The sequence below is a fragment of the Alternaria alternata genome (genome assembly GCF_001642055.1).
Source record: "Alternaria alternata strain SRC1lrK2f unplaced genomic scaffold CC77scaffold_6, whole genome shotgun sequence".
Lineage (NCBI taxonomy): Eukaryota > Fungi > Ascomycota > Dothideomycetes > Pleosporales > Pleosporaceae > Alternaria > Alternaria alternata.
Genome location: NW_017306195.1, coordinates 185,214 through 208,796, shown reverse-complemented (window position 1 = coordinate 208,796; position 23,583 = coordinate 185,214). Strand labels below are relative to the sequence as shown.

Sequence of the window (23,583 nt, the reverse complement as noted above, 5' to 3'; positions counted from 1 at the left end):
GCCTAGCTTCATTCACTCAAAAGCTATCTTGAGAATGCTCTCGCGCTTCAGGACAGCAATAAGATCCTGTAGTGAAGATAATCAGCACATGTCATGTTCAGAAACACGTTAGTCTGTACCCAACTGGAAGAGAACCTTACCTTGAAAGGATCCTCATCTGACTCATCCACAGACGGCATCGTGATTTCTTGGGCTACCTCTTGTACATTGCTTGCACATATGAGGATTGCTCCTCCTCCTCCTGCTCCTCCTCCTCCTCCTCCTCCTCCTCCTCCTCCTCCTCCTTCTTCTTCTTCTTCTTCTTCTTCTTCTTCTTCTTCTTCTTTCTCGTCGACTTCGATCTTGAACTTTCCTAGCTCAAAGGCGCGCTTTGCCGTATTATAGTTGACAAATAGGCGGAAGCGGTGATCGCCGACCTCGGGCCAGTATGTGAATGAGAAAGAAGTGGACTTCACGAAGCTGAAGACATGATCTCGAGCTGCGTTGAGGGAAGGGAATTTCGTCGGCCAGGGGGACACAAGCACAAGAAGGCGTTGTACGTCGAACTCGATGGCTTCTATGTTGGCACATCAGTATAGTTCAGAGGGTTCGACGGTAGATCGACCTACTCTTCATTGTGCCAAACCTTTCAATTGGCGCTTTTGACGTAGTAGCAGCCTTTTGGAGTTTGCGCTGTGGTTGCCGCCATCCTTTACCGGGTATATTCATGTCAAACCTGCCTGCTTCGAAAGCATGCCTGGCCGTATTGAAGTTGACATAGGCTCGGAACTTCTTCTCTTCCACACCTTCGAATTGCTCATACACGAACCGGGACCATCGTGCAACCCTGTCGACGTGAAGAACGGCATGCTGCACACTGAGGAAGCTTGACGGCCAATAAGGCACTAAGGGGAGCAGGCGTTTAATGTCGGCTTCGACGGCGGCTAGACCATGTACGTGTCGGTATCAGAAAACAAGGAGAGGACCAGGCATACATACTCCTTAAAGCTCTTGGATCAGCTAACTCGACCTTTAGATAGAACTCCCCCTGCCCGAAAGCTTTGGCAGCTACTATGAAGCAGGCCCTATCTTTCACATACTCCATTTCGTCCTCTGTCATGTGCTTGCTAGTTATGTACTTGAGGTCAGCTTTCTCGCAGGCAGCATCAACATATGCTTTTGCTTCCTCGATATCGTAGAAGTGTGTGGGATAGGTGTGGATAATAGCTTCTGCTTTGGCGGCGGCTAAGAAGACGACCCCTGGGAGTATTAATGGAACACTTTTTGTACGTGTGAGAAGGAGCGTTGGAACCTCTGAGATGCTCGTTCTTCGGCATGGTGAGGTTTTTGCACGTTTTGGTTTGGTGTTGTCTTGTGAACGGCAGGTTGAAGTGCGAGCTGCAACAGATTCAGGTGTTGATGAGAAAGATTAGAAGGACCACGAGATTGTTGAAGTATGATGCATTCTGATTTCAAACGACTCCGATCTTACAAACGCGCGCGTAGCTCAGCCCAAGGTACCAAGACGGATATGTTGCGCAGCCATTTGCCCCAACGAGCGAAGGCTTCCGATACAAACAGACAAGTCGAAAGCCCACTGACGTCCCGCAACTCCGGTGCCAATTAGACTCCTCGTGAACGACGTATCTGAGTCCCAGCCAAGACTGCTCTGCATATGTACATTTGCGAGGCCATGCATGTACAACAATGCACCCCCAGCTGCGTGCTCCATCAAGATATTGTAACGAAAACTTTTGTAGTAGTACAATTTAGGCATCTCTCATATCTGCCTTTACTCCTCTTCGTCACTCTCGTCATCGTCCATCTTATACAAGAAGTACTGTACAAACACACCAGCATCCAACAACAACGTGCCAAAGCTGCCCAATAACCAGCTCATGTTGACCGCAATGTACTTGCCGTACTCAGCACGTCCCTCTCCACCCTGGCAGACATGACCCCCACACTTGGGCTTGTAGACCAGGATGCTCAACACATATGTCAAGTTACCTAAGCAAGCAAACAGGAAGAATAGCATGCTGATGCCCTCGGTAGACTTGCGGCGGTAGTTAAGCAGGAGCTGTGGGACACGAGAGCCAAGGTAGAGTGCGGCGCAAACGTAGCCGGAGATCTGGCCCCAAAGGTTGAAGTGCAGTGTTGATTCGGGTGACGAGTCCTGGTCATCTGGCTGATTGGGAGCGGTGGAGTTCCGGGCACTGAGATACCAACCGAAGACTCCGGCCGCACATACAAGAACGATGGTACCAAGGTTGAAGATGATTGTTTGCAGGCTGGACTGGGCCGGCTGAGGTTTGGCTGCGACCGCGCCATTCTGGTGTGCAATAGTAGAGTCATCGTGGAGCGGTGTGACAGGCGAAAGGTGCGTGCCGTCAATAGAGAGGTATCGTTCGCGGAATGAGCCTTGTGAGTGGCTTGAGCCGCGTCTGTCGATGTCTGATATGCGCGGTCTCTGTACCTCGATCCCATTGCCGTTGCCGTTTGTATAGGGTGAGCCACTTGACTGCGGCCTACGGTGGGGAAGAAGCGGTGACTGCTCGCTAGCTTCACTATCCTCATCGGATTCATCCATCGGTTTCTTAAAATCATCGCGCAACGTAAAGCCCTTGTAGTAGAAGCACTGCAGCAATAGCACGATGTCGGCTAGCGTATAGTATACCGCCAAGATGGTCATCGTTGGCAGCACACCCTGCAGTACTGCACCTATGATGTTGAAGAAGTCCCCGAGAAGCCATATCACAATAAAGACTACCGAAAGGCCCTCTGCTGAGCTTCTCTTCCAGTTCTCAATTATCTGAGGTGAAAAAACCACTGTATACGGGTCAGCTCCGGCTTGCCGAGGTAACAATCATGTCAAAACAATACGGCGCAAGCGCGTCGCACAACGTATAGCTGTGCAGGAAGACGGAAAGTACATACCTATCCAGCATGCGATGCTGATGGAGCCAAATATCTGGCTGATGGCATCAATGTCCAATCGCAAGCCCTGCGATGGAGGAAACATCTTCGCTATGACGTAACACACCTATTCCCTAGCTCTTTCTCAGTCGCAAAAGCTCGCGGGTAACTCCAGAGACCCAAAGAAGCTACTTTAAAACACTTGCGATAGTGTTATTGATGAGAGCCAGCTACAAGCTTGCAGCTCCCTTCCCTGACGATGGGTTCCGGTGCGAATGTGCGGGAGCTGAACAAAGAAAGGCTGGCTATAGCTTCTCAGGTATGCAAGCGGCTCCGGGCCCAGCCACGTACGTATATAAAGGATGTTTGTCGAAGGAGGTTGGAGAAGGTGTTTGCTGAGTGGTCTCAGATGAAAGCAACGAATATGAGATGGAATCTAGAACACAATTGCTTGGATGACTGACATGTGGAAAATCTCGGGTGAGTACGTAATCTGGGGTTACAGGGATCAGCTTCTGCAGGAACCAGAACACGAGCAAGAGCCGCAGGATTTAAGCGAGCTGCGAACGTGCGCCGCACGCGATGATCTAAGCAGTGCCATGCTTCGATAATATCTTTTCCACAATTATGATCGTTAAGCCTTTATATGTCTATTCTGATATTGAGATAGCTTTGTATGGTTAAGATGCATTCCATCCAACTAACCAGTTCCCTCCCAGAATGCAGCCGCGCCCGCAAGATCATCAACGTTCAACAGGTCGACACCCTCGTCCCAAAGAATCCGCCATACCGCGTTCCTCGTGCCAATAGGATAGTCTGGCTGATTCCAGTACCTAGCCATGATTCCCTTCTCATGGGCCATGTCAAGTTGGCCCCTCAGAGTCTCTAGCTGCGTATCGTTGAACTCACGCTTACGCACTTCACCAAAGGATGATGCAAAATTGGTAGATGCAATCGGCGACTCGTTGGCTGTGAGATCTTGGTACTTGGAATCGTTGAGCTCCGCAAGTGGCGCATCAAAGAATACGTCACGCGGAGACGATGCGAGGACGTCAGAAAGTTGGGTGTTTCCAGTTCCAATGACGGTGACGGGGTTCTTGCGCAGAGTCGTGCCATCGTAGGTAGTCAGCCAGTCGCCGCTTCGCAGAGGTTCCAAGGCTTCGAGAACAGCAGGCCAGGTCTCGTCAGCAGCAGTCTTCAGGTCAATAAAGAAGTAAAGAGTCTGTCCGCTGGAGGTGTCGAATACGCCATTCTGCTCGCCAGGCTGCACAAATCGAGTGCTTGGGTTTTGGCGATGCAGAGTGTCAAGGATGGGCTCCAGATATAGAGACTGGAGAGTGCGCTTGTCGGTCAAGGCAGCGGGTTCATGACCGACCTTCAACGAATGAGCCGAGATTTCAACTGGATGCTATCGCAACGTATAAGGATCGAAATTACTTACATATAGTGTGCCGTTTAGTAGCCACACATCGGCTTCTGTTGATATGGCACCTTGACTTAATCCTGAGTAGAAGGGAACATCACGCCAGTAGTCGTTGTGGCTATGAAACGGCTTCGGGATTATCTCCCTGGTAAAATCGGTTGGATATGTGTATTTTTCACTCTTGTCGGTGTTTTCAAGAATGTTCTTCAGTGGCGTCTGCTGTCCGTATGGTGCTGCGCTGCAGAGCGCGGCGAGACTAGCGGTAAGAGAGAAGGAACGCATAGTGACAGCGACGCGACACAAACAACGTAGGGCGCGCAGACAATACAAATGAACAATGCGGATGCTTTGTAGGATAAAGCGCAAGACCTTGAAAGCGATTGATGGGGACCAGCCGGTGGTTGATGAATGTTTGGATTGAAGCTTGTCAACGATGTCACAGGTGGAGATACCCGTGAACATCCGGCCAATCCGGACAAGTCACTCGGCCCGTGCCTGTATGACTTGCTTCTGGAGGTTCCCTCGCATGGCGACACGTGCGGAGAGAAGAATGATACCTGCCTTTTTCTCTTCTCGTGAGCCTTCATTAGGGGCAAGATGTCGAAGTTTTGCGATATCGGCTTGGTTGCTATGTGGCTGAAGCTCTTGTTGGGCATCACGCACTAGCCTGTTTTCTGGGAGCTGCTGCTTGTAGCATCGCTGGGATACCACCTGCGTTTCGCAGTCAGTGTCAATGCTACTTGGGTTGATTCTGTGTTTGCTACAGCTCGTTGAATGCCCAAGATATTAGTGATAGACACGTTGGCAAAAACGTTGCGTAGTCGTCCATGGACACCTAGGTAGGTCCAAGGGTCGTGCTGGAAGTGGAAACACGTTCGTGCATGCAAGGAAGAATCATGTGCATGACAGGCGCAAGCATTCTCTCTTGTTATCCTAGTCGAATGTTCTAATACGATATGGACTTGTATTAGAGTCTTTGAAGATTTGGTCGTGCAGTGCAAAACGCGATGTATTTGGCTGACAACACAAGCAGCGGAATGGGAGGCTCTCTGACAGGTTACCTACTACGCGCTCTTTTGTAGTAAACAAGAGTAGTACACAGCTGTTTACAAATACATCCTCATGATGTGAATCTTACTCGCATGCCCCTGGACCCACACTCCATTACCACAACTTGAAGTCCATTCGGTCCTTCAACCCTACCCGTATCTTCCTTCCAAGATCCAAGCTTCACACCATCCATTCCCCTGGTCCTCGTCGGAGTTATAGCGGCTTTTCTTTCCGTGTCACGGGTCCTTGGAAGAGATCCTGCACGATGTTAGTGCATTTTATAGAACGAGGGTCTTCGGTGGGGTCCACAGACGTGATTGGGCGGATGCGAGAGCCGTTTCAGATGCATCAGCCGCTGCAACCACGGTGAACTGTAGCCAAGTGAATGTGGTAGATCTTGTCGGCGTCTGCACCTACAGACCGCGCTACAAAAGTAACGAACGTCGTGGCTGGTATAGTAAAGGCGGTAGTCGGTGTGATTGAATCGTAGGTGCTGCCTAGGTACGTAAAGTTGCGCCGAGCAACAGTCCACGCGTCGAAATGGCTGCGGACGCGGCACGGATGAAAACAGGTTTGATCCATAGTACCTAGGTAGCCATCAACACCCAAACATTTGCCATATCATTAGTTAAGTTAATAGGATGCGGACAGATGTTGAACATTCACACGGGTGGAACAACTGAGTATGGTGATGATGATCTCCTGATAGAGAAGTTGGATTGATTGAGATAAGCAGGATGTCGCTAGATCCATCCAACACCGTATCGTGCATGCCATTGGCGAAAGCCAGATGTAAATTCCCAAACGCCACGCCTCCCGCTCTCATAGACAAAGAAATAGATCGTAATATGATCTCTGACAATGCATCGCTAATACAGATAGCGTCGCAGACGCTCGAATAGATAGTTGTGTATGACAATCAAGATGATTGTTATGAGCTGGTGGAGCTGACTGAGTCGGATGATGAAGCGCCGCTTCGTCGGCGTGCCGAGTCTGTAGCAGTGCTAAGCTGGCGCTTGGTGTGCTCGTGCATGATCCTGATCAAGGTTAGTGAATGTTGTGAGTCATGGTTAAGTATAGTAACATACCTTTGGTAGTCGGACATGGCTCGCTCAGGGTCGTTGAGGTCAAAGTTGTTGGCAAAGTTGTGTTGAGCACTCATGGGCTCTGAGAAGCCGTCTCCGGAGACGTAGACTTGCTGGCGGGACTCGGTCATGGCAGACATTGTTGATGAAGTTTGGTATGAAGATGTAGTGAAGTAGAGATAGTTTGAAGCTTAAGTAAGATAAGATGTGTACGGAGGGTGTACTGGAGATCGAGGATTTGTATGTGAATCGATAAGCAGGCTGATTGTGATGCGTTCTAGAGAATCAGCAAGCGGGGTGCGAACTATATACCCTCCTTCCGTCTCACAACGCACGCACAACACAGGCGGGCGGAACGACATGTCCCCCATCATGACCGCGCATGGCAAAAGATCGGCCCATGACTGTCGGGTCAAAGAAGTGATCCACCCTGGCCAGCGCGCTAGTGGGCCGCCATCTTCGAGGCTTACAATCACAGATCTACAGGGTCCTTCCCCATCTAGCCCTAGCAGGTATCTGCACCAATGACGAGGCGCCGATACAGACATCCCCGTTTTGAGCGGGTCAAGTACCTAGGGATCACGACGTTGCTTATGATGTCGGCAATGACGGCCACCCTGGAAAGCTGTTTAGGGGTCTTGTCTGGCAATAAGGCTGGCTGGCCATTCACAGCCCACGACAGCCGTACCGCGTTTGTTGAGTGGTGTAGCCGATTAAGGGTCAGGCGGTACACGGCTGCACCTGCGCAATGTCCTTGTTGAAAGCCACCGAGCGGCAATTTCGAATTTCCCATGTTGCATACTTGCTATTTCTCCCATGGTAGAGTCATCATATTCGGGGTGCCCGTATGAAGCTGTGCTGCCTCGCCCAGACTCCATGACGCAGCAGCTATGTCAAAAGTCGAACGGCACGGCTGTCTGCGCGCTTCGTGGAGCACAGAGTCCCCCAGCGACGTCAGACGCCGCCATGGCTCAACTTCGAAACCCGCATGCCACAAGAGATATGCGGCCCAGCAGAGTGAAAGATCCTCCCAGCTCCAGCGCCCCAAAGTTTCCGTGCGCCAAAGAACGTCATCTTGTCCAAGTTCGGCAAAGATAGGCCCGGGAATCCTGCATGGCTATGTATAAGCGGGCCTAGCGCCTCTTTCGCAAAAGCAGGGTCTCGCGCTACCGCACACCCGTTGCGTTCATAGCCTCCACTGTAACCGCTCCCGGGCAACATACTCTGGCTGAACATCGTCACTTCTGACGTTTGTCCGTGTTGGCTTCCTTTCAGCCTCAGACATCGTCATGCAGGGTCTTCGCGCTCCGCCGTGGTCACCAAAGACGCAGGTACCGTTGTGATGACGATGTCGTCTGACCACGCCCTCTACGCTGCAGCCTAGGGCGTATCCAAACCGACAGCCTCAGCCTGTGTCACGAGGCTGGAACCCTCTGGACTTGGCCGTATATTCTGGAACGCATCTCAAGGGAGATCCACGCCCTCGCTGTAAATCACACAGGCTAGATGTCTAGGCCTGTGATCATCACCCTATCCTCCAATGGAATTCGTGCAATTAATCTAAAGAATTTGGACAGAATTTGGACAGAATTTGTGTCCCACAGCAAGAGATCTTCATGCTGCATAATCTGCCTGTCAAATCAAAAGCTACTGCCTCTTTGACAGCATCGAGTCGAATATCCCAACCTCCTTGCGAAACACCCCTTCGATCGCTTCTCCAAATCCCCGATGCCGCTACCCTACGTCTAGACCACTCGTGCTGAATGCACATCTCCAAATCCTCAATCTCATCGCTGGGATTCTGCTCAACCTCGCCGTACATCGCAAGTTCGTGTCAGGATCGAAATGGACCACTTCGACCGCTCTAGTCCCTTTCCAACCGTGCTTGCGGAACGTCATGCCAACCCGCAGATCTTCATCCCCATTGACGGATGTGGTCACCCCACACCACGTCCTTCCCACCAAGGCAGCTCCCCGTCTAAAGGGCCCCGTTAGTCTGTTCGCTACGTTCTTGCGACGCTGCAGGGGGCTACGGCTGTTTACGCTTTTGTGGGTTATGATGTTACTCGTCGAGTCGAGGTCTGCATCAGCGATGAATGCTAATCCTCCAGTGGAACTGTCCCGAGGAGCCATGTCAATCCGGAACGTGTGCCGAGTCCATCGGCATCGGCACTGACTGACTGACGTTTCGAGTGGAGTTTGACGTTTTCTGAGTCGGATGCACGCGACTGACGCAAGAGGCCCTACCCACGTCACTCACAGAGCAACTACCACATTGCGAAAGTGCTCCAGATTCGTCCAATATTGCCTACAACTGTTCGAGACCCTTACCGGTCAATACAGCGCTGACCATCTTCTCGCTGCCCACATATGATGTCATGTCGCTTATTTCATTGAAAACGGTGGCAGGAAAACTGTTCTCGAAATAGATCGTCATCGAAAACGATCGACAAACACACCACCACATTTGACTGCCCCAGCAGACGTTCGTCATCAGGCGAGCTATCCGTTTCGCCTGAGCATCTTTAACGATGCAGACCCAAGTATGACATAGCTGCTCAGCTTTGAGGACAGGAAAGCCACTCAGACATGACATAATCGCACTTCTGCTGGATGCAGGATTCGTGAGCCAGGTGTAGCACGCCGATGCACCTAGCATCCTTCCGCAGGGGAGACTGCAAGCCACCAATTTGCTTTGCGCAACGCAAAGGTGGGTTTGCGCAAGCGTACAGGAGTGCTGATGACGCGCAGCGAGGAAATCCGAAGAACAATATGCGACAGGGTTACGGCCTGAGACGCTGCTTCACAGCTCCGTTCAACGACAATCAATGCACCAGATCTCGGTCATCGCAGTTGCACCAGTCTCATTACTCCCTGAGCGTCAAAGACCAGATACGGACTACGTACCACGGTGATAATCTGCGTAGAGACATTGTCGTACACACATCCTCACAATATCACAGAACGACTCGAGACGGCCAATCCTCTGGTACAATACCTTTATGTTGGCGTACCTTCCAGCGCCTGCGCCTTTAGCCCGCGATCTCTTCGGTTCTAGCATTCGCTCTTCCTGGTGAATCGCCTCGTCTCAACATCTCGTTGACAAAAGCCAGCCATCGACGTACCGCCGCTTGCCTCAATGAACCACAATACACAACACATCCTTTCTCAAGCTGCTTATACATGGATACCTAGTATACAGAGGTTGAGAAGCCAGCATCTTGGTAACATTGTAATGCGTAGGCCACAGTACAATGCGCATGCAATCTTGATCGAGACACCTGAGCCCCCTCGTTGTTAAAGAAGGCACCCTTGGTGATGTTGATAAAGGTACATGGACCCGGTATTCCTATAAACATAGTGCGAACCTTGCAGTGTGCTTTGTTTCTGCCTTCCGCCTTTCATCAAGTAACTACAAGCTTGTTTCCCTTCTTCTTCTTCTTCTTCTTCTTCTTCATCTCAAGCATCTCATCTTTCCACTTGCTCACTTCCTCTATCGCCTTCTTTGGCTCCATCTTGTGCATCAGCAAATAGCCTTGGACCTCCGCAGGCGAGAAGATCTTCTCGGGTAAGGCATCAGCAAAATGCTGTGCCATCTCTCCGAGCTTGCCTAGCTCGAGGGTGGCGGCAACGGATTTCTTGGGCAGGCAGATACCGAGGAGTTCGTGGGTTCCGACTGCATTTGCGGGTATTCCATTATCCATAGCGACCTCGGTCTCAGGGGTAATCTCAGATATGGCGGTGTCGGCGTTGAACATGCGCATGTACATGTCGCGGATCTGATCGCGCGTGGCGAGTGTGAAGCCGATCTGGAGATCAACGCGACCCGGTCGGGTTAAAGCGTCATCCAGCTTGTCTGGTGTATTGGTAGTCATGATGAGCACATGACCCTCATGGGAAGCGGCACCATCGATGACATTGAGCAGTCCACTTAGACTTATGGAGCCCAAACCTCCTCTTGAGACTTCTGTTGAAACTGGCTTATCCGTTGCTTCTGAAAGTGACTTTTCGGCTACGTTCGCCACTGCCTTATGCGCAGACTTTTTTGGAGATTCTGGAAGTGCGGGGTCCTTTACTGGCTCCTTCTGCTTCGCAAACCGGCTGAAGAGACTGAAGGGCAACCGAACTAGTATCAGAGGCCACGCAAGAATACTATGAGCTTTCGATGGTGTAATACCTGGCTTGTCCTGTGTTCCAATCTTGTGTGCCTCAAGAACAACTGTGGCATCATCGATAGCTAGAACGGGAGATGCAAGACCCTCACGCCGAATACCCGCAGCGTCGATGTCTTCAAGGAGAAGGAAACATCGACGAGGAAGTTCGTTGAGTAAGGAACTCAGCTCGGACTCGGTGATGCCGTCGTTGAGAGAGAGACAGTACACATCCAGACCGAATATGCCAGCTAGAGCAAAAGAAAGCGATGTTTTCCCTGTTCCTGGTGGCCCATGGAAGAGATAGCCACGGCGATGAGGGATACCACGTGCGGCATACCAACGCGCCGTGGCAGGGTTGAGATACTCGTTAATATCCGCAACGATCCTGCCTTTCTGTTGCTGGTCTAGAGCTACCGTGCTAAGTGGCCGTGACGAGCGTCTAGACTGACGTCTCCAGTACCGCTCCCCGCGACCGTTTTGATTTGGAGCTTGATAAATCGATGTAGTTGTACTTGCCTTGTTAAGACTCCACCTTTTGACGTAGATAAGCAGTTGCTTAATAGGCTCAGTTCCCCTCCCTCTGCAGCACAGTACAATCTGCTCATCGTAACTGTCTCTCCGTCCACCAGTCTGCTCCTTCTTGACACGCGCAAAACTAAACCATCGACCCTGGTGATAAAAGTTGTAGTCACCGAAACTGGGCTGATATACTGGTGGTATGTTGCCCGCCCACTTCACATTATTGAAAATTCCATATTCATCCAATCCGTCGTCACTATCATCTGCGTCTTCGACTCCGCGAACGTGGCGGGTAGCTGCAGTCAGACGTCTACTAGATGTCGGCATGTGCTGCACCGCTATCCAGCTCATGACGTGGTCGTACAGGATATCGGATTCGTCAATAACGACGGACGACGTGTAGTAGACGGTGAAATAGTCGTAAGCTCGGCCGTAAGTAAAGATGGCTCCGTGATACAGGCCAAAGAGGACAAGCCATCCCGTGACAAAGACGCCGATGTCGAAACCCAGATAGCGGAATGTTAGTTGAGCGATTGTGCTGTAGCCTGGAACAAACATCTCTAGTACTGTTGATGGCACGCTCGTGCTGGTTACATTGTTGTTTGTAGAGTTGAATTCGGATATAATAGCCTGGAGGCGGGAGAAATCCATTTCGTAGTTCGACTGTGGGGGTCCGCCGCCGTATTTTGGTAGGCGTTTTGGAAAGAAAGAGAGAGTAACGAAGCCTGTCTGTGGATTTGTAGTAGACGCTGTTCGGAATCCGAGCATAGTCAGGGAAACAGTAACGCAGGATAATCACTGTGCTGTACGTGTCGTCGATAAGGAATATGATACAGAAGGAACAGACCAATTGATTGGACGCTTGCCATTTACAGGAGTGCTTGTACTTGAAAGAAAAGGACAGCTCATCTGTAGAGGGTGATTGATGCAATTCATAAGGATGCTGTCACAGATGCATATTCAACAGTAGACTCGCCACAACCCCACCACACTTTACGTGTCGAAGAGCATATCAGACCTGGTTTAGTACTTCGTGTACACAAGACACCGAGGTCATACGCCGTTTGCGAGAATATTCACTTACAACGAGAGGACGTGCCTCAATCGGACAGTGATCAACAAGTGAGCATTTCGGCAAATAGCAGGGGATATTGGAGCCTCGGGAACGAAGCTCTTCGATTGTAACATTGATGTGATCAGCTCACGTAAAGAGGAAGAACACTTGCGCCAAGCTCAACGACTCATAATCAAGAACGGAGTGCATGAGTATCGCCTACCGAAGATGTTGTTTGGTGTATGCTTCAAACGACGAGCAAGAGAACGCCAGCATAACAGGTCACGGCGGAACGATAACAACATGCTGAAGAAAGGTCGCAGACGTGTCAGTCCCAGGTTGAGGCAGCCTCTCCTCATTACCACCACATCATCAAGATCTCAGGAATCAAGATTCGATAAACTTCGGATCATCCATGGGTCGTAAGGTAGAAAGGCATAACGTTTACAACAAAGCAAAAAACAGATTCAATGGTATCGTGCGCAAATCTACATCACTCCTTTGTTTCTAAGATCCACTTTCTTTCTTGTCCCTAGGGGATACACAGAACTGTGATCTGGCGCAGCCTTCCTACAGCCTTTTCCCCAACAAACATCAACCAACACTTCAAGAAAAAACAAGATAGTACAGAAAGGTAAGAATCAGACAAAGAGAAAAATTGTTTCTGCCTTCGCCATAGCTACATGTCTTGAAAGTTGAGGTCAACACGCCCACCCCGCCCCCCGCTACGGGAGTACGGGGACGGGAATGGATACCTGGGAGCTAGGCAGCAAGGATGAAGTGTCTTTTCAGTTGTCGTCGTTTGCGGTCGTAGGAGAACGCCGATACGCATGCAAGAACCATGTGCTGAAGAATGCTTTGGGTGCTATCATCAAAGTCTCTTATTTGTTTCTTTTGGAAAGGAAAAGACTTAGTTGCGGCCGAAGTGACCACGGCGGTGCTTGTGTGCGTGTCGGCGGTAGTCAGCACCAACAGTGGTGGTGACGACGACCTCAACGATGGCAACCTCGTATACGACACCGTCCTTGGTGTAGGTAGAGGTAGAGACAGCCTCGTCACCCGCGACAGCATCAACGATGTCAGCAAGAGGAGTGACGGCAGGTGCAGCGGGGTAGTTGCCGTAGTCAGCGCTGGAGCTGGACTTGACCATGGTGGAAGGGCTCTCAACGTTGTAGACGGAGATACCACCAGCGCCCATGGAGCGAGCAGGAGCGTAGGACTGAGTGGGCACAGGGGCAACAGAGGACAGAGTAGGAGTGACGGGCTCCTCGTCGTCCTTGTCTCCTCCCTCAAGGGGTGCGGCATACTCGGGTCCGTATTGAACGGGGACGTTACCGCAGAGACCGTTGGAAGGACCAGCGCAGTCATCGACAGAGAGGACCTTGGGCATGGACTGGATCTTGCAGGTGGCCTGCTCAGATTCAGTTTGGAGGGAACCGGAGAAGACTGGGCAGTCCTCAACGCGACCAGAGGGGTTGGTGCAGGTGGAGACGGCGGACTGGAGGGTGTCGATGTTCCATCCGTTGATGAAATCAGCGTGGTATCCGTAACCTATCTTGCGTTAGTTGTGAATCGACACAGAAATATTGGGGTTACATACCAGTTGGGTCACCGTTGGACCACACGAACTGACCGGGGGAGTCCTTGAACTTGTAGGTGTTCCAGATAGTCTCGTAGAAGAGAGAGGGAACACGAGTGTCGAAGCCCTCGGGGCACGAGCCACCGTCAATCATGTTAGGGTAGGCCATGTGGCTCTTGTGGTCGTCGGCGGTCTTGTCCTTGCCGTTCCAGCACGAGGGGAACATGATCTCGGCACGGATACCGTTGGCGCAGTTCTCGTCCATGTAGTCCTTGGTGGGGAGGAAGTGGCGGTAGCGCGAGCCCTCGGGTGCCTTGTTGTAGTTGAGGCAGTTGAAGCCAATGGACTTCTGGCCGAGAGACAACTGGGTCATGTCGTCGGCGGTCCAGGCAGAGGTTGGCGGGTCAGGAACCGGGCCGGTGAAGTTACGGAGACGGGAGTCACCTGCGAGCATCTGGAAGCCCTCAGGGAAGGCCTTCAGGTCATCGCCGAGGAGGAGGTAGTATGCGAGCATACCACCAACCTGGGGGACGATCTCAGTCTTGCCACCCTCGTGGACAAAGTGGAGGGAGGGGGTCCAGTAGGCGGACTTGTCGTCGTCGAACTGGCACGAAGTGCACTCCGACTCACGGAGCATGTCATAGGTGGTCGTCTCAGCGAAGTCTGTCGGCTGTTAGTAAGCTGTAATCATCCGCAAACTTGCCCCTGATTCAGACACCCACATGCAGGTCATCGCATGAATGACTCGCATACAACTGGATAGCTCAGGGGCTCCTTGTTTGGAGGTGCCCTGACATGTCCAGAGAAGATGCTCGTCCACCATGCGCCTGGCGTGGGAGGTCAAATCAGAAGCGGACAGTCTTCACTTACTGCTTCCACCGTGGATGGTGTGGGCGTGAGAGGAAGCAGTTCCTTCGTCGACGATGGGGTCCAGACGTGCGAGGGCAGTGCGGTCGTGGCAGGGCATGCGCCAGAAAGCGTTGGCAGAGCCGGACAGCATAGCTGCCGCGGCGATGGATGCGACAGACTTCATGGTTGAGAGTGTAGTCGGCTTGGGTTGAGTGTAGAAGTGGTGGAGTACTCTTGCGATAAGGGTGACTGTTGAGACAAAAGGCGAATGCTTTTTCCACTATGTCGTCGGAATAGTATCGATGGCGTTTCCGTGTACGTTGACGAAGTGAATAACCTCAGCCTCCAGGACTCTCCCGAGCTTCAAGTTGGATAGACACAGAAATGAGTGTAGCGTTGTCGCGAAGACAACTAGATTGATGGATAGCGAATGTTGCTGGTGGTGCCAAAGGAGTGACAGAGCGAAAGAATGAACGCGGTAAAGGAAGGGAAAAGAAGGAGATGAGATACGGGAGAGATGGGGAGACGAGCGGTTATCACGCTTGATCAGTGCTAGAGGCTCTTTTTAGGGGAGATGAAGGAATGCTTTGGTTTAGCGAGGTGAAACCCTAGATTAGTCCATGGAGCATGGGATGCCCTGGGAGGCTGCTGCGATGCTCTCGTTGGACCGTGAGGCGCTGCGCACCGGCCGCTAGTCCAGAAATAGTAAGCTGAAACATGTCAGTAAGGGGATCCAGCACATGGATTTGGAGAGTGCCGGCGGGCAGCCTTGTGCGAGCCAAATGAATCGAGCACTTTGGAGCCGCATTCTGTGGAGGCGGCAATCACTCATGATGCTGGTGATCGTGAAGCACCCGCGCCGCTTCCGTCGTCGACGCCTCTGCTTCACCATCTCATGGCCTAGTTGATCCACTCCACTCTTGCGCACCTTGCTCATCTGCGTATTCGGTAGGTCGTTGCACGTAACACCGGCCGGCGTGACACAATCAGGCCGGATCATCGCTTCCTATCGTCTTTGTTTGGTATAGGTAGTCTGGGTACCTGAATTGGCGGCAAACCGTGCGCCGTCGCAGCATCGCAATCTCCAGCCTAAGAGAGCTGCCACTCGCTGGCGGCCCCAAAATACTGCACTGACGGCGGCGACATCATGACGACCCACTGAAATGGCACATCGCAATCGCAATGCGGATGTCGGCAGAGGCGTCCATGTCATCGCGATCATTCAATGCCTCCGACTCCTTTTCTTTTCCGCGAGGGGTGGTTGATCTTTGGCCACCTGCTGTTCTACGGCTGTTTGCACCACGCCAAAACGACGCTTCCACTGCTCCCCCTTCTCTGCATAGTCGGTGAGCGGCTGCCTGCCTCCATTCGAGCGGGAACCCGGAGCAGGTGAGATTGCGCCAAATACCTCCAAGCCCGCGCGGCAATAACGCGGCGAAGCGTAACGTCTTCTCGCCATCTCGCTACTCTGCTTGGTTGCTTGGTGTTGACTTGTCACGACACGGCGTCCTGCGCGCAGTCCAAAAGAATCCTCAATTCCTCCTTGTGCGGCACAGCGGTCGCACGACCTTCTCCAGGACCCCTCTTCTCCCAGGAGCGCAAGTCGTGGTTGGGCGCAAGGCATAAGCGCCACGCCCCTCGCCTCGTGTGCTGTAATTCCCGTCCCGGCACCATACAGCCTATCGATAGCGGTTTTTTTGTTCCTGCAGTAGCGCTCACAAGGGCGTCATGTGCTGCCGCTGGCTAAACTGTCTCCCGCCAAACAATAGGCCGGCGCTATTCTTGCGCGCTCATACGCAGCTGATCCCTTCTCAGCCTCCTCGAGAAAGCACGATGGGACAGGAATAGTGCAGGAACGATATCTGTGCCTGCTATAGCCTAGACCCAAGCCAGCAGGAGCTGAGCGCAGCGCCCACCCCTCGTCACGACGACATATCGCGGCTGGGTAAATGAGTACTCTCTAAGAAAAACCTGTCACTCGTCTCATACCCCTCCTATTCTCGCACACATAGTAATGCTTGAAGCACAGATCCCGGATGTCATTCTCAGGCACATGCGTAAAACACGCCTTTGCTCAGGTACCCCGCAGCTGCCATTGGCTCAACCCTCGGAGCCCGCCTGAAATGTTTCAAGGCATGGTTTTCTGGAATAACGTCAAACTCATGCTACCCTCGACTTGTGCTGGGAGCGTGTGAGACAATGATCAGCATGTGTAACTCTGCTCGTCATGTTTGTCTTAAGATTTGTCGAGCAAAGTCGCGTAGATCTAAGCAAGGAAAAGCTGTGTATCGATAGCGCACCCAGATCCACGCCACGAGCTTGCGCCCAACTGTTCCACAGATAGTATGACCGGCTACGTTGCTCCCTGTTTTTCTTTTGCGCCGCCGCCACATCGCGCCGTCGAGCCGTGCATCTGCGACACCCGGGAAAGGCTGTTATGTATCGATAGCACGGGGACACGAGAGATAGGAAGGCATGAATGTATAGGCCCAACAACACAATAAGCACGATGTCAGCCTAGTACGATCGCTCGATCTGATGTAATATGTACTGCGTGGGAAGAGTTGGGACCAGTTCAGGGGAGCATAGTATCTGAATACGTACTGCTCTTCTTTGCTCTTGTCATCAACATGATTTCCTATCATGCTTTGACTGGTAGAAGGACTTGGCAAACAAAAGCATAGTATACCAAACATGAGCCAATAACTGCTTTCACTGCTACTGCGAACCGGTCCCAAGAGATTAGGAACTATCAATGACATTAAAACAGGTGTCTGGTATTGCCTATAACTGTCCGTCTGTAGTCCGGTCTTTCTCCTGCAGGACTACGCGCGCATCGTAAGAAGCAGGCATTTTCTCATGATGTCCTATATCGCTAGGAAACCATGTGCGATCCATGGAGATGGATTGTACCACTGCCAATCCCATGACCTGTTAAGCCCTCACAGCCTCGCCCCATGCCGCAACGGAATCTTCTCCCACGCCTCCTTGAATCCACAACTTCTCACCCAATGTGGCTCTCCAGCCTCTACAGAATCCAACGCCATGTGCCCGATCTTTCTCCACATGTCCCCCTTAATTAACATTCCCTCTTTACCCTCCCACTTCTTGCAAACCGCCTCTGCATTAGCGATCGCCCTTACAAGCTTACAAGCATGTCCATCGTCTTCCACTTTATTCACCCTCTTGATGACTTCACCCATACCACTATCTTTTGTCGGCGCGTAGCTGTTGATCTCGTTGATGAGGAGGGATGGGCAGCCGCGCGACACATACATGGTGATGTCGTTCCAGACTTTCCACTCTAAAAGGCGGCGCTGGATGGCGGGTGATAGAGAGGAGGCGGGAGAGAGGAAGGCGGAGAAGAAGATGCTGGAGTTCACGCAATGCATGTAGAAAAAGTCGAACTTGACTTGGTGGGGTGGACGTTGGGCGGCGGCCGTGTAGTATACTGTCGTTGTGTCTGCGTTAGTATGATGATGTACAAAGACGTAGAATACAGTTAGATTGGAAACGAGTCCATGACATACCAGCGGCGTTGATCATCTCTGCAGTCTTCTCTTCTAGTTCCTGCTCTTTGACTGTATACTGCACCGCATTCTTGATCATCTCTTCTGGTGCTCTCTTCAGGATTCCGTCTCGGATCTTATTTCCATCTTCAAAGTGCGCTGATTTGCTCAACTTGTCGTCTTTCTTGCACTCATCCAGTATCTGCACGATGGTCTTCCTCGACCCATCTTTACCTCTCATCTCTTTAGCGGCTTTCTCGCATCCATGAAATAGCGGTGCCATCCAATTGTCGTGTACAGCGGCTTGCGCCAGCGCCTCTGCGATGATGGCTGGCTGTTGGAACTCGATGCCGAACCCGAGATGTATGATGGGATGAAGGAATCCGGCGTACATCCGTACTAGCATGTCATCTGCGTGTTCGGTTTCTGCAAACAGATGTTCTTGTAGTACGCGTTGCCAGCCATTTTCATTAATCTCTTGCTGGAAATAGACAAGGAAATCATGATAGTATTTCTCTTGTCCAAGATACGACTTCAAGCGCTCGGGGTCGTGCATGTCATCGACGATAGACTCTTTGAGAGGCTCGGGTGGGCGTTGGTAGGTTACGTTCGCATCGTACGCTTTTTGGAGTTCTTCTGGTGAGGCATTGAGCGCAAATAGGGTGAGGAGATGGTGGGCAATATGGTTCTAGACGGGAGTTGTGAGTATTTGAAATATTATGATGAGCATTGCTATCTTACATGGAATCCGCTCTGATTGAAGAAAATGTGGTGCTCCTCATGGTTTGTTTGCAACAACTGGCTTGCCTTCTCTGCACTTTCGGGTCTCAGCCCGTTGACATAGTACTGTGGCTTTTGCGATGCCTGTAAATCAACTTTGGACCCGGTAGCCATGGTTCCAAATGTACTCGAACGTGGAAGGCCAAGATGCCTCGAACGCGCAACGTAAATTGGTGTGATTGGTGCACCAAAATTTGGTTTAGGGATAGTCGACGATGCACGCACAGCTCTGGCGAACATTTATAGGGGCTGTTTTCAACTTGCCTCTAGTTTTATGTATAGAGGAGAGAGCGTTACGAAAGCAAGAAATCGCATCGTTCGTAAGCTTATATGGTGTGAGAAGCACGAAGGCAAGTCGCAAAGCAACCGCTATGACGTTTGTGGGGAACCCTGCAGCTCGCGCCGCCCGCCCCTCCATTACGAACCATGTAAATGTCAGCGCGGATCTTCGGTGCATGCATGACGCGAGGTCACGAGTTTCTTTGTGTCATCAGCAAGGTCTGAAATGCTGCAAAATCATTCAGAGAAACATCTTAGATACCAGTACATGATACCATGTTGTATCCTACGTGCGCTACGTGGTCATGAATCCCATTGCCTACCCAAAAACACCTTGCTATGCTTCATATGATGAGGACGAAGAAAGAAAACACTCGTACTTTGGCTGCGAGGCGTATATTATTCAGAATATTTCTTAGCCTCCATGCCCTCAGGTGGTTCGGGTACCACGGTCTTGTTGCCAACGTTGCTCCAGTCGGTGCTCAACACTGTACCACCGCTTTCCTGGTAGCTTTTCATCATGGCGCGCTGCTGCTCAGGTGTAGCGCCGCTGTACAGCTGCTTGAAAAAGTGCGATGTCTCATCGCCTTCAATTTCGTCTTTGTCGTCGAGATCATTGACTACCACCTTGTCCCAATTCTTTGCACCTGACTTGGAGGATGTTGGGTATGCGGGAGCTGTGTCCTTGGTGGTGCGGACGGCGAGGGTCGCATCGGGGGCTTGGGTAGTGGTAACGTGGCCATCGGGGTGCTCGAGGTCATGCCATTTCAGACCGGTAGTTGCCTTTCGCATTGTAATCTCCAACTTGGTGGGCGTGACTCGGAATTTGGATTGCGAGGGGTCGATCTTTTCGTATAGAGGGTCGGCGCTGTAGCTGTATTCTGACGATGAGCCGACGATGGGGAACGAGACAGACACGGATCGTTCTTCGAACTCGACGCTCAGTTTGTCGTTGGGTATGCCTTTGGCCATGATAGTAAGCGTGACAACTTCAGGCGACTGGTACCAGTCAGTCTTGATCTTGTCTTTCGGGGTCGGCGCAACAGGCTTCGGGGCCTGGACTGGGGTCGAGGCGGGCTCTGAAGCCTTGGGGGGTGCAGCAGGTGCTGGAGTACTGGGCATGTCGACGTCTGGTGTCTCCTTGATAGTGATGCTCCTCTTCTCATCGTCCTGCGGAACATCCTTCAGCTTGGTTGCGACCTTGGCCTCCCAGATGGGCAGCATCTTGTCCTTTTCATCAAGCCCCTTCACAATCTTCAGCAAGTACTCGGCATCTGCGTATTTTCCGAGGTGGAACAAGGCGACGGCGCGTCGGAATTGGGCGTCCTTGATGAGTTCGCGGGAGCCGCGTTTCTTAGCGAAGACGACGGCGAGTTCGGCGTCGCTGAGGGACTCGGCATATTTGGAAGTACGCTGGTAAGCTGTGGCGCGACCGATGTAGTACTTGACGGCTGCGGGGTTGACTGAAAGAGCCTTGGTGTAGTGCTCAATCGCTTCTTCGGGCTTGCTTGCGCTGAGCGCGGCGTCGCCTTTGCGGGCGTCGTCCATGGCGGGGTAATACGTTGTTGAGCGGAAAAACAGGCGTGGAAGCGACGGGAGGGTTTGGGCGTTTGGGACCTTTTATAGAGGCTTGCTCATGGTTGACGATGAAAGAAACTGGGTAATTGTACAATCACAACCGTGGAAGCTTCCATTGCTGCCTTCGAGAACCAGGGTCCAAAACGCCGCTAGCACACGCCCTCACTTTCACCACCACCACCACATTCGCGCCCGCAGCATCAATTGGAATCACCGCGTTCACATCGAGCAAGTGGATACTGGGAAAAAAGCTATTGTCGTATATGTATTACTACACAAAAGGCCCTGCGCCTGCAATGACGAATCAGGTATATATGTAATGCCGACAACGGCAGTCCAAAAAACTCCAGAAACCAGAAAACAAGTGCTCTACATCTTTTCGATACGCATGCTCACACGTTACGCTTAGAAGACAAGGACAGCGCCGAAAAGAGCGCTGGCTGCGATCATGCCGACGAAACGAAGGGGCACATCGAGACCAGCAGCAGCACCCTCGTTGTTGCCAGCGCTGCCAGTGGAGCCGGGAGTAGGCGAGCGGGTGGGGTTGCCAGATCCGGGGGTAGCAGTAGACTCGCTGGGTTCGCCAGCAAAGTGCGAGCCATCACCCTCGAGACCGGGTCCCTCACCAGCACCTTCGTCCATGAACTTGACAGCGTTGGCAGGGATAGCAGGGAGGGAGGTGCCCTCGACGTGCCATTCATCAGACTCAGCAGGGCACTCGGACGCCTCGCCGTTCTCCCTGAAGCCACCGTCGCCGCGAGGGTTAGCAGTCGCCTTGTAAGCCTCGGCAAGACGCTCAAAGTCCGCGTTGGGCTCAATGTCGCCGTTGCTGCCGACCTCGACAAGACCGTAACCGTTGGGCTCGACAGTGTACTCGTAGACGAGACCACCAGAGTAGACACCCGTCATGTTTGTCGAGTACAAAGCCTCAATCTCACCCCAGTTGCGCTGGTTGGTGATGCAGCCAAACTCAGACAGGAAGATGGGCTTGCTGTAGTCGCTGTACGTCCTGACCTTGGCGTCCCATCCAGACTCGGTGAAAGACGAGGGGTCGCACCACGAGTAGTCGTTGAAGGCAAAGAAGTCGGAGCGCTCGTCATCAGTACCGCAGTTGAAGTAGAGGGCTTGGGCCTCGATGTTCTCAGCAACATCAGCAGCCGAGTATCCGACGGGAATGACACGGTTGTGCCTGTTGGAGATGTACTGCTTCATGTCACGAGTAACGGCCTTGATGTAAGGAGCAGCGTTGGTGTTGTTCCTCGCGTTGATGACCTCGTTTCCGGAAAAGAAGAGGAGCAAGTTGTTGTAGTCGGCAAACGCGTCAATGGTAGCAAAGACGGATTGCAGGTAAACATCGTTGTACGAACGGTGGAGAGTGTCCTCGTTCTCTCGGTTGAGAGAGTAGTCGGGTGTGTTGGCATCGAGCGCCAAGTAGATACCGGCGTCATCGAGCATCTTCATACCCTCGTCGTGGTTTTGAGAGTTGTCGATGGTGTAGATACGGATGGTGTTGATGCCGAGCGACTTGAAGTTCTCAACATCGCGTTTGAGACCCTCGAGGTCGAGCAGCGGATCGGCAGCGTCGGCCGCGCCACCTAAGATGCATTAGTATCGTGTTGCTGTTGTTATTGTTTTGTGACAACAAACCTGGCTGGTAGGCGACACCGCGGACGTAGAATCGCTCATCACCGGCGAAGAAGGCGTTGCCTCGAACGGTGACTGGTGGTAGGTTTCCCTTGGATTGACGGGCGACAACACTGGCGAATGCTGGGGCAACAGCGGCACCCAGCACGGAGAAGACGACACAGGCCTTCATGACTGGAGTTGGAGAAGAAGTGGAATTAAAAGGCAAATAGAAGAGCGATTGGAAGTCTAACGAGTGACTGGTAAAGTAGGAAAGGTAAATCTCACACAGAGAACATGCAACTGTTGAGGTAGAAGCCGGGATGGTCAAACTATTTGAAGCGGCAACAGAGCAATTTCTTGGTTCCCCCGAGTGCTACATGTGGAACTTGCCAACCCTCATGGTCTGTCTGGCGCCGCTGCGCGCCAAGTCGATGGGTGTTGGCATGCGCGCAGGAATCGCGGAGACCAAGCAGCCAAGTCCATAGTCGTGAATTAGCAGAAGCCCGCCGAGCCTTGGTCAGGGGCAACAAAGCCAATGACTGGCAGGAGCATGCCTGGTAGACGTCTTGATAGCGAGTGAATTGCGCGTCCGTTGATTTCCCGCCGCTTTACACAGCCTCGTTGAGACAGTCAAGACTTGTTCGTTCGTTGCAGGTCAATTCACCGTCGCTGGAGGCGAGCGCGCGCTCATGAAACGGCAGAGCGCTTGGCTCTCGAGAGGGAAATGACGGCCAGCATCGCATTCCAGAAGAGCCCTGCGGAAGGATCAGTACCGTGGAAGGGCCTTTGCTGACGACATATTTGCGGCCATGCACAGGCTGCAGCTACAATCGTGATGCCACGATTAGTTCTCCATTCTCTTGGGCGGCATGTTTGCCGGGTCGCTGACAGCACTTGTTGCGGGCCGTGGAGATCCGAAGCGAAGCTTTAGGAAGAAAAAGCAGCCTGTCCATCTACTCGGGCATATAGATTGTTGACATCGATAGGCGAATTGTGAGGTTTACCATGGTTGGTTTCGAGATTGGAGAGTTGACAGCTGTCGCAGCTGGGGCCCCGACGTTGACACCCGCGGCGGAGATGGCCCGGCCGGTTGGTCGCTTCCGACGCGTGTCGCTCTTGTCCACCAGCGTTCTCTCAACACGACAGATTACCGTGGATATGCCGATGCTCCACAAACAAAAAGTTTTGTGAGTCGACAGATGA

At 52.1% G+C, this 23,583-nt stretch overlaps 9 protein-coding genes across 9 annotated transcripts; all 9 read right to left on the bottom strand.

Moving 5' to 3' along the window:
* Positions 1-12: 12 nt before the first annotated feature.
* On the bottom strand, positions 13-1,316 carry CC77DRAFT_1059313 (hypothetical protein; the record flags this gene model as incomplete). Its single annotated transcript, XM_018528220.1, has 5 exons — positions 13-66; positions 141-556; positions 609-923; positions 979-1,239; positions 1,292-1,316. The coding sequence occupies 5 exons, from the start codon at positions 1,314-1,316 to the stop codon at positions 13-15; spliced, it is 1,071 nt and encodes a 356-aa protein (XP_018387826.1).
* Positions 1,317-1,427: 111 nt separating this feature from the next.
* On the bottom strand, positions 1,428-3,392 carry CC77DRAFT_1039016 (PQ-loop-domain-containing protein). The gene is made up of 2 exons (XM_018527142.1): positions 2,917-3,392; positions 1,428-2,808 (listed from the first exon to the last, which is right to left on the bottom strand). Exons 1-2 carry the CDS (start codon positions 2,999-3,001, stop codon positions 1,772-1,774), a joined length of 1,122 nt encoding a protein of 373 aa, XP_018387825.1. The 5' UTR covers positions 3,002-3,392; the 3' UTR covers positions 1,428-1,771.
* A 203-nt stretch (positions 3,393-3,595) lies between these two features.
* Positions 3,596-4,600, bottom strand: CC77DRAFT_1059311 (hypothetical protein; the record flags this gene model as incomplete). The annotated part of the gene is made up of 2 exons (XM_018528219.1): positions 3,596-4,270; positions 4,337-4,600. The coding sequence occupies 2 exons, from the start codon at positions 4,598-4,600 to the stop codon at positions 3,596-3,598; spliced, it is 939 nt and encodes a 312-aa protein (XP_018387824.1).
* Positions 4,601-6,055: 1,455 nt separating this feature from the next.
* Positions 6,056-6,858, bottom strand: CC77DRAFT_1092930 (hypothetical protein). Its single transcript, XM_018529655.1, has 2 exons — positions 6,457-6,858; positions 6,056-6,405 (listed from the first exon to the last, which is right to left on the bottom strand). The coding sequence occupies exons 1-2, from the start codon at positions 6,591-6,593 to the stop codon at positions 6,300-6,302; spliced, it is 243 nt and encodes an 80-aa protein (XP_018387823.1). The 5' UTR covers positions 6,594-6,858; the 3' UTR covers positions 6,056-6,299.
* A 2,999-nt stretch (positions 6,859-9,857) lies between these two features.
* Positions 9,858-11,684, bottom strand: CC77DRAFT_931733 (P-loop containing nucleoside triphosphate hydrolase protein; the record flags this gene model as incomplete). The annotated part of the gene is made up of 1 exon (XM_018534228.1): positions 9,858-11,684. The coding sequence occupies one exon, from the start codon at positions 11,682-11,684 to the stop codon at positions 9,858-9,860; it is 1,827 nt and encodes a 608-aa protein (XP_018387822.1).
* Positions 11,685-12,819: 1,135 nt separating this feature from the next.
* CC77DRAFT_728613 (hypothetical protein) lies at positions 12,820-14,979 on the bottom strand. The gene is made up of 3 exons (XM_018532945.1): positions 14,630-14,979; positions 13,781-14,422; positions 12,820-13,731 (listed from the first exon to the last, which is right to left on the bottom strand). The coding sequence occupies exons 1-3, from the start codon at positions 14,790-14,792 to the stop codon at positions 13,091-13,093; spliced, it is 1,446 nt and encodes a 481-aa protein (XP_018387821.1). The 5' UTR covers positions 14,793-14,979; the 3' UTR covers positions 12,820-13,090.
* Positions 14,980-17,550: 2,571 nt separating this feature from the next.
* Positions 17,551-19,011, bottom strand: CC77DRAFT_930835 (hypothetical protein; the record flags this gene model as incomplete). The annotated part of the gene is made up of 3 exons (XM_018534184.1): positions 17,551-18,059; positions 18,139-18,805; positions 18,859-19,011. The coding sequence occupies 3 exons, from the start codon at positions 19,009-19,011 to the stop codon at positions 17,551-17,553; spliced, it is 1,329 nt and encodes a 442-aa protein (XP_018387820.1).
* Positions 19,012-19,345: 334 nt separating this feature from the next.
* Positions 19,346-20,852, bottom strand: CC77DRAFT_1018424 (SGS-domain-containing protein). The gene has a single exon (XM_018524619.1). The coding sequence runs from the start codon at positions 20,722-20,724 to the stop codon at positions 19,576-19,578; it is 1,149 nt and encodes a 382-aa protein (XP_018387819.1). The 5' UTR covers positions 20,725-20,852; the 3' UTR covers positions 19,346-19,575.
* A 150-nt stretch (positions 20,853-21,002) lies between these two features.
* Positions 21,003-22,780, bottom strand: CC77DRAFT_1039010 (1,3-beta-glucanosyltransferase gel1 precursor; the record flags this gene model as incomplete). Its single annotated transcript, XM_018527141.1, has 3 exons — positions 21,003-22,349; positions 22,402-22,564; positions 22,775-22,780. 3 exons carry the CDS (start codon positions 22,778-22,780, stop codon positions 21,160-21,162), a joined length of 1,359 nt encoding a protein of 452 aa, XP_018387818.1. The 3' UTR covers positions 21,003-21,159.
* Positions 22,781-23,583: the final 803 nt, after the last annotated feature.

Excerpts from the sequence above, each read along its gene's own strand:
- CC77DRAFT_1039016 (XM_018527142.1), bottom strand. The coding sequence starts at position 3,001 with ATGTTTCCTCCATCGCAGGGCTTGCGATTGGACATTGATGCCATCAGC. Across the intron at positions 2,809-2,916 it reads CAGCATCGCATGCTGGATAG|TGGTTTTTTCACCTCAGATA; the intron begins GTATGTACTTTC and ends ACCCGTATACAG.
- CC77DRAFT_1092930 (XM_018529655.1), bottom strand. The coding sequence starts at position 6,593 with ATGTCTGCCATGACCGAGTCCCGCCAGCAAGTCTACGTCTCCGGAGAC. Across the intron at positions 6,406-6,456 it reads GCCATGTCCGACTACCAAAG|GATCATGCACGAGCACACCA; the intron begins GTATGTTACTAT and ends AACCTTGATCAG.
- CC77DRAFT_728613 (XM_018532945.1), bottom strand. The coding sequence starts at position 14,792 with ATGAAGTCTGTCGCATCCATCGCCGCGGCAGCTATGCTGTCCGGCTCT. Across the intron at positions 14,423-14,629 it reads CACCATCCACGGTGGAAGCA|ACTTCGCTGAGACGACCACC; the intron begins GTAAGTGAAGAC and ends AACAGCCGACAG. Across the intron at positions 13,732-13,780 it reads GTCCAACGGTGACCCAACTG|GTTACGGATACCACGCTGAT; the intron begins GTATGTAACCCC and ends AACGCAAGATAG.
- CC77DRAFT_1018424 (XM_018524619.1), bottom strand. The coding sequence starts at position 20,724 with ATGGACGACGCCCGCAAAGGCGACGCCGCGCTCAGCGCAAGCAAGCCC.